Source organism: Metarhizium album (genome assembly GCF_000804445.1).
Source record: "Metarhizium album ARSEF 1941 chromosome Unknown scaffold_4, whole genome shotgun sequence".
In the NCBI taxonomy this organism is placed as follows: Eukaryota; Fungi; Ascomycota; class Sordariomycetes; order Hypocreales; family Clavicipitaceae; genus Metarhizium; species Metarhizium album.
The window spans coordinates 752,817-761,103 of record NW_024467578.1 but is presented as its reverse complement, the minus strand read 5'-3'; the positions used below and the strand labels follow the sequence as shown (position 1 = coordinate 761,103).

The window sequence follows — 8,287 nt, the reverse complement described above, 5'->3', positions numbered from 1 at the left end:
TGTCCTTTTTTTTTTTTTTTTTTCCCCTTCTGGTCGAGTAGCACTCGGGATAATATGGCGCTTCAATCCTTCGCCCGCTCCACCCTCTCTCTCCTTTTACTTTTTGTTCTTTTCTGGAATTGTTGACGACATCATGGGCCCGCTTTCCCGTCCGAACGTCTTGTCTGAGGCCCCCGTGTTGGTTCGAACCTGCGACAGGGACCCAATGTCCACGACGCCCATGGGCCTGTTCCCAGTCGCTTCTAGACGCAGCACCACGCGATCACAAGAGGGCCACGCAGCCCGTCTTGGTGTTGCTTGGCTGGGCAAAGAGGGACGACTCGAAAACCGTTCCAAGGTCCAAAGTGCGCTTCATCGCCCTCTTTTTGCCCCATTCTCTCCGGTCGCCATGACTCTCTTCCTTCTTCGCCCATGGCCGGATAATCTCTGTGGAAACAAGACAAAGAAATAAAAACAAACCTCCTACTTGCGCAGCGCCCTTCGGAAGCTGTTCTTGATAACAATCTCTCTCTCTCTTCTCCTGCCGATCCGATCGGTCTCTCCAGAATCCCAATGGTCCCCTTCCCCGTCAATGCGCCGTAAACGGACAAGCCGACCCTCCCAAAACCTCACCTTGCCTTGCCCGCCGCCAATCTGAGCCCATGGGCTTCAACTCAAGTCTGAGTACGAAAGGAAGAAGGGAAGAACTTTGCAGCATTCCTTCAGCCACGCCCCCCTTCCCCTCCCGGGGCCACCCTTGCTGGAACCCTCGCCTCTACCCTGGTCGGCAGCCAGGGTCAGAGACAGATCTGAGACGTGAAAGCCTTACGAGACGCGCGTCCTTGTCAGGCACATGGCGGCCAATCATTGATGGGTCTTCGTCCTTGCTTGTCGGGCCTGCTGGCCTGTCCTGTCTAGCTCGTCCCCGCTTTTTGGCGTGTCGTCGTGATCTTCTTGATCGGGCTAGCGCGAGGGCGGGGAGCAACATTACTCCTCTTTTCCTCCTGTTCTGAGTCCTCAATCACAGCTCGTGGAGTGATTGATACCTGGCAGTTACGTGGCCGGACCTTGTCACTGACGGGGGGTCGTAGTTTTGCTGGAGCAGTGTTCCAGTCCCTGGATTCTTGGTACGGAGAACGGCACAGAATAACCCGCTTCCATTCCGGGCATCGCGGAAAAATATTAGTCCCCGCCTAGTTATATGGTAGCCCGATTGGGCGTCTTCAACCTCCGATCTCGGATTGGCGGGGAGGGGCATCACCGGTTGACGACGCACGAGGCCTCAGCTAGAACCGTTAATTCTCCAACAACAAAAGCCAGCTCTCTTGAGGCGCGAGACACACGTGCGATTAATACCGAGCTACGGAATGCTACAAGATGGCAGAGCATGATATCGTGGTTTTTGCCGGCGACCATTGCGGCCCCGAGGTATGTTGTGCTGAGCCTCCATCCGGGAGCTCGAAACTTGGAGGGGGGAACTGCTGTCAACTAACGGGGGATGAATCGGGCTAGGTCGTTGCCGAGGGCATCAAGGTAAGTTTTGTTTTGATTCCCGCCCATGATCATGACAAGGGAAAAATCTTGTCCTCCTCCTTGGCGATGCAGTAGATACAGCAGGGCCGTTGGGCTAATGTGGACTCGTGCCCGGCATATCAGATTCTCAAAACGATCGAGCAGCACAGACCGAGCGTTGGCAAATTTATGCTCAAGGAGCATCTGTTGGGAGGTGTAAGTCCCACAAGCCGTCAATTACCCGATTTTCCTGGTTTGCGCCGGAGGAGCACGGAGTAGTAGCAGTGGCACTACGAAATGGAGTCCGAGTAATGAATTATGCTGACACACCCCCTTGCCTTCGCCCTCAGTGTTCCATCGATGCCGCGGGCACCCCTTTGACCGACGAGGCCCTACGCGCAGCCAAGTCGGCAGACGCGGTCCTACTCGGCGCAATTGGCGGCCCAAAATGGGGCACCGGCTCCGTTCGGCCGGAGCAAGGCTTGTTGAAGCTGCGCAAGGAAATGGGAACTTACGGAAACCTCCGACCTTGTTTCTTCGCCTCCGAAGCCCTCGTCGACTCGTCACCTCTCAAGGCTGAGATATGTCGAGGAACCGACTTTGTCATTGTCCGCGAGTTGACCGGTGGAATCTACTTTGGCGACCGCAAAGAAGACGATGGCTCAGGCACCGCGTGGGACTCGGAGCCCTACTCACGTCCGGAAATCGAGCGCGTGGCGCGTCTGGCAGGGTTCCTCGCCCGCGGTCGCGGAGACAAGACGGTCTGGTCTCTCGACAAGGCCAACGTGCTGGCCACCAGCCGCCTGTGGCGAAGGGTCATGACCGAAACCTTTGAGGCGGAGTTCCCCGACCTCAAGGTTGAGCACCAACTGATTGACAGCGCGGCCATGATCCTCGTCAAGAATCCTCGAGGCTTGAACGGCGTGGTTGTCACTAGCAATCTCTTCGGCGATATTATTAGCGACGAGGCTAGTGTTATTCCCGGCAGCATTGGACTTTTGCCCAGCGCAAGCTTGAGTGGTGTCCCGGACGGCAATGCTAAGTGCAATGGCATCTACGAACCCATCCACGGTAGGTGCATCTCCGCCCCTGCACGCCAAACGCGTCGATGCCAGTTTCACCTTGCCCCGGGTGACGACTGTTCCAAAACTAGCAATCCCAGAGGGGCCGTCACGTACAAATCTGCTGGCTAATAATAGCCTCGTTTGGCATGCAGGTTCCGCTCCTGATATTTCTGGAAAAGGCATCGTCAACCCCCTCGGCACCATCCTGTCGGTGGCCATGATGCTGCGGTATTCGCTACGCTTACCCGAGGAAGCTAAGGCAGTCGAGGCCGCTGTCAAAGCTGCCATCGACGCCGGACTCAGGACGAAAGACATGGGTGGCAACGCCGGCACCAAGGAAGTGGGAGATGAGGTGGCCAAGCACCTAGCGGCCGTCTTGACCAAGTCTTGATGCGGCGCCTTGTGGCGGCGGACATGAAGAGATGCCATTCGTGAACAGGGCGCAAGAGAACTCTAGAAGGCACGACGACGCAGGAACAGAGCGAAACTAGGACCGGAGCTAGGCATGTGAGGCAGCTAGCTAGGCTAGCGTAGCGACAGGGACCAACTGATACTGTCATGCTGCGCTTGGAGTGGAACCAGGTTATTTTCACGAAGCTTGAGAGAATGTTCCAATCTTGAAGATGTAGATGGAATAGCGTTATCAAGTCGCCTACGGAGCAGGAGCAGTAGAGCACCAGTGGGAATTACTCATTCACAAGAGTCCCCCGCTCTCACGCCAACCGTGGTGGGTGGCAGAAAACCTCACACACACGCACGCACACACACACACACACACACACACACACACGCACACACACACACGAGCTATTTATACATGCAGGGTGCCCTGTGTCTTCTGCCACCTCCCTCCCCTCCTGGAAGACTCACACTTGTTGGCCCTCGAATCCCACCATTCTCGATTTGTGTCCCCCACCGCCCGACTAGTCGTCGTGAGAACCCAGCAGCAATGTCGTAGACTGGGCCCTGATTGGCTCTCGGTGCACATCTGAGATGCTGATGATTATCGTATTCAAGGGTCTTTTTGCTAGCGCCACGTGGTGGTCAACAGTTTTGGCGTCTCTCGCATCTCCCTGGGGGCACCTGCCTCGCACTCATTGTACAACCCGACCCCATTGCAAGTCTGCTCCAACGCCGCCCACATGGCAAGGCGAGTCCGTTCGTTTTCCCGAAGGCGCCGCGGGAGCAGTGGGCTCGTTTTCGGCCTGCGTAGGCAAATTGTTGGCGCTGAGGAATCATCAGCCCTGTTTCTGGGCTCTTGTCGCCACGTCGAGCCATAAGGGTTCACGTCATGGACAGCCAAGACCAGTTGACGTGTTGGCTGACGCCTCTCTCAGCACTCGACGGTCGTTACTCCGTATAGTCGGTGAATCGCCGGCACTCGTGGGAGCAGTCCACTCGAAAGCGGCGGTAAGCTCCGGCTGGCGCCACGTCGTTTGTGGGGACGACGTTACTCGCCAAGGCTCTCGCTCCAAGGCAATAAAGTAGTACGTATCTCTGCTGCACGGAGTATATCGTACGAACTAGACATACGTTATAGCCAGGTCTGTACTGGGCTGGTACGGTGTACGAAGAGCGTAATGCGCCTCCTGGGCTATTACTCGAGCGAGCACACTTGTGTAGCGAGAACGGGTCGTCGTGTATCACGGGTCCAGGATCGTCGAGATTGCCGCCGGTACCATGACGGGAAGAAGTCTAGCACGCAACCAGTGAATCAGGCGGCTCCCGAGTCATGGCTGTCCCCGTGGTGATTCATCTTCTACTCTGCACTTGCCTGTTTAGTGCTGTGGGCTTGTGGTGGTTGATTGATTGATTGATTGATTGATTGATTGCCTTGTCCTTGCCCAATCTTGCGCAGTTTCTCACAATGAGGCAATCGCTGCAGTTCGCCGAAAACTTTAACAATTGGAGTTTCCCTCGTCTCTGATCCTGGGAGAGCGCAATCAAGCTGGGCCGTGGGGCCTGACGTTCCGGTAGAATATGCCAACGTGTTGATGGAATGCAGCCGCGGGTGGCAACACAATGAGTGAGTGGGCGGGTGCGTGAATCAGACCAAACTCTATTATCTGAGTTTAATGTTTAATGATGATCTGAGTCGAAGGCACATACGCACTCCGTATTTTGCAACAAACTTTGTCTCGTTGCTCCCGATGGGCGATGATGGCCAAACGAAAAAAAATTCAAAATCAAATCAAAATCTGCGCATCTCTGCGAGAAAAAAAATAAAATGGCGTCTCCGTTTCCTCCGTGTCCCCGCCAACCAGCAGGCTGGATGAAACTGGTGCGACCCGCGCACATGGTCGGAATCCCGTCCTTCGTTTTCTTCGTACAACATCTGGAGCTGCAGGCCTCATGCAATCAACCGCAACATCGAGGCGTATGTATGCGTCCGAGTGGCCGTTTAGCGTCGACAGGTATATCCGGAAATTGGGTAGGTAGACGAGAATTAAGTGACCCGAGCAGCTATGATGGTACGTGAGGCGTAGCCACTACGTGGGCGACACGGCGACGGCGCCAAACTACGCAAGGTAGGTTATTAACACTGAAGCAAAACGGTCATGATTGGCGGCGGCACTTGGGACGTTGGCTCCTCGATCGATACAGTCCACGGATGAGCGAGATCCACAATGAGGCATCGTAACCTGCGCATCTCTTAGCATCCAAGAATGGAGTCCCGGCTCTCTGCCAGTCACCAATGATGGGGAGTTCACTCGGTATCGTCGTATAGTAGTATGTAAGGTTCTCAATGGCGGTTGTAGCAGAAACTCACGCGCGTTCCATGGGCGGTCCTGGTGCATGTCTTTTTTCTTCCCTTTTAATAAAAGGAGTGGAGTGATGGTTTGACGAGTGAGAATGGACTGTGACCCTTGTTTTGACTGCGCGGCAGTTCCGAGTGTGCTTTGTTGCGTCGTGGTGAGAGTTGGGGCTGTCCTTGTCGTCGTCGACTGACTGACTGACTGATGGATGAAGAGTTTTCGAGCAACATTGAGCGAAGACGATAGTTTCACAGCGACCGTTGTCAGCGTATCGAGGCGCCGAATCAGATGGAGCGACTCTGCGAAAATCGGGGACTCCAGGCCCCACCTGCCTTCCTGGTGGTAGCCTTGCCCTCTCATAGGATGACTGTGGCATGACTTTGGCGCTGCGGGAGAATCTAAACCGCAAACATCAGCCATCGTATGGACGTGCACGTGGTCGAGCAGGCGCGCAGCAGACGCTCCGCACATGGGTTGCTAGCTGGCCGAAGAAGGGGGGGGGGGGGTTTCCTGCTTGGGGACACGGGTAGGCACAAATCAATTCTCGGGTAACTTACGACGCAGAGATATCAAGATGATGATGATGGCAATGACGCTCGCGGTCGCCTGGAAGCAAGCGAGCACGATTGCGAGCACGATTGCGAGCACGATTGCGAGCACGATTGCGGAGTCGCGAGCAGTGGTTTGACTTGACGCCCAAGGCAACTCCGCAGCGGAGAGTCAGCAAGGGGCTGGCAAGAGCCACCGTCTGGAGTACCTACGTGCCTACCTCCTTGGGTAGGTAATCCGCTAAGGAAGCATCTACGGAGTACTCTCAACCCTGAGCCTCTGACCCGAGAGATCAAGCTGCCAGCCAGCTTTCGCCATCGACAGCCTGCCATCCAGCCGCCTTCGGGGAACATGCCCGCTGCCATGGTAGTAGAACCTTTCGACGGCAGCGCCAGTGGGAAGGAAGAGGAGTCGAAGGCCAGTCGAAGGCCTGTCGAAGTCCAGTCGAAGGCCAGTGGAAGACAAGTGGAAAGGGGTCAACTGCTACCGCTCAGCCCCATTGGCCTCACCACTTGTCAGAGAAGCTGCACCCCTGGGGCCGCCCCCCCCCCGGCACCCCGGCTCTCAGATGTGCAAGTCGCCGTCTCATATCTCAATGACCGGGACGTTGAGGCGATTACATTGGCGGAGGCCTGTCCGAGCAGTGTGCATAGTAACCACACTGCAACTCCAGCCCTGCACGCCATCACATCTTTTTGGAAACTTGAAAGGACAGTCGCCCGTTCCGACATCGAGCAAAGGAAGTTGATGCCAAAGGAACTTAAGTAGGTACCTACTTAGCTGAGCACCTGGGCACACTGTCGGGCGGGGCAACATGCGCACCCCGGTCCCAGGGACCAGGGCCACAAGAGGCACTTGAGGAGTGGGTATCGACTCAAGTAAGTACTTAAGTACGTACCCAGGTTCCTGGGCCACGAGGTCGCGTCGCATGGTACAGGCCGTACACGGTACCTGCAGATGGGTGTCGTCGGTCCACACGATACCCAAGTACTTTATCAAAGCCCCTCGCATGTCCCGGCGCTTTACAGCGTGTCGGAGTACCATGTGCCCCCGGCCATTCAGGGCCCGATGGTACTTCGGCAGTCGACGCAGACATCAGGTCCACCGGCCCTCGTACTCGTCGGCTCTCTCTGCTCTTGACACGAAGCTCGCTGCAAACTCCAAGTTGAGACTTGGTTGAAGCTAATTCAGACTCAGACTCTGCAAGACCCTCCTGGCCTTCTTAATACGTCCGACCTCTAGTTCCTTCCGCCAGCCCCGACGGCTTCGAGAAATACCTGCAACGCCGGCGAAAAGGACCAGCTGCCGCTGTCGCACCTTGAACTGAAACTATGAACCTAGAACCTTGCCCGTCTCCATTCCTCTCGACTCCGTATTGCTTGGGTCCCAAGTCCTAAGCAACCCCGGCGGCCATGGTTAGTCCTCAACGACCAGCAGACAACGTCGAACCGATGTCCGATGTCCAGGCGTGCCGACTTGGAGCCAGCGCCAGGCTCTCCCCCTCCAAAAACGGCGAGGCGGACGTGCCTGGCGACTCCAGGGCGCACTCAAGCACCGACGGTTCAATACTACTTGATGATAGGCTGTCGCCGTGCGCGCCCGTCAGGCTGGCTGGTGGTGTAGACACGCTTGGTGACGGACCAAGCACATCGTGACGAGCCCAAATCTTCATCTTGACCCAAGTTTCCCGAGGCCACTCGTTTGCTCCGTCGACCAGGCCTGAAAGCTGGCACGCCACGCTGGCCGGGCATGCTGCTTTGTCAAACGAGCTCTCTCTCGTACGGCTTCCACAGCTCCCACCGGCGGTGCCCCCATCCATGTCTTTGATACCTCGATGTCCATCGTATGGAGTGCTAGCTGTTTCCCCGACTTCCCACTCATCTGACACCTCGTCGCACGCCTTGTTCTCCTGGGTCCAGGTCAGGCACGCCCCTGCCCACGGCTGGCAACCCAAAGGCTCGAGGTTCTGCACCAGCCTAGCGCAGAACCAATCCCCCGGTTTACAGATCTTGATGGGGTGCTGACGCCGGCGCCCTCACTACTGTCTTCTGTGCCTGACCCTGTAATAAGTCTGATGGAGCTTGGATTCTCAAGTGGGATATGAGCTGGATCTAGCAGGATACGGGGGTTCCTGGGAGCCGGGAATTGGGACCTTGGACGTGGGCATCGCCAGGACAACCTCCCAGTTGTCCAGCTCCGGCTCAACCTGTACACGCACTCCCGCAGAGACATAGGATGGGGCCAGCCAATATGGATTGGATACAATAAGGGACGACGGAAGTTTATCGAGCAGGCACCTCACCCGTAGTGTGGACTATGTACATGCGCACACGCTCTCGGCTCCGTGCTCCTCTGCCTTCTCCCTGTGTGCGGGTTATGGATATGTATGTATTTTGCAGAGTCTGTGTGTTTAACTCTACATAAAGT

The 8,287-nt window shown here is 56.2% G+C and overlaps 1 protein-coding gene across 1 annotated transcript; it reads left to right on the top strand.

Moving 5' to 3' along the window:
- Positions 1–1,356: 1,356 nt before the first annotated feature.
- On the top strand, positions 1,357–2,946 carry MAM_02505 (Isocitrate/isopropylmalate dehydrogenase; the record flags this gene model as incomplete). The annotated part of the gene is made up of 5 exons (XM_040821304.1): positions 1,357–1,407; positions 1,492–1,512; positions 1,636–1,707; positions 1,842–2,562; positions 2,708–2,946. 5 exons carry the CDS (start codon positions 1,357–1,359, stop codon positions 2,944–2,946), a joined length of 1,104 nt encoding a protein of 367 aa, XP_040680718.1.
- Positions 2,947–8,287: the final 5,341 nt, after the last annotated feature.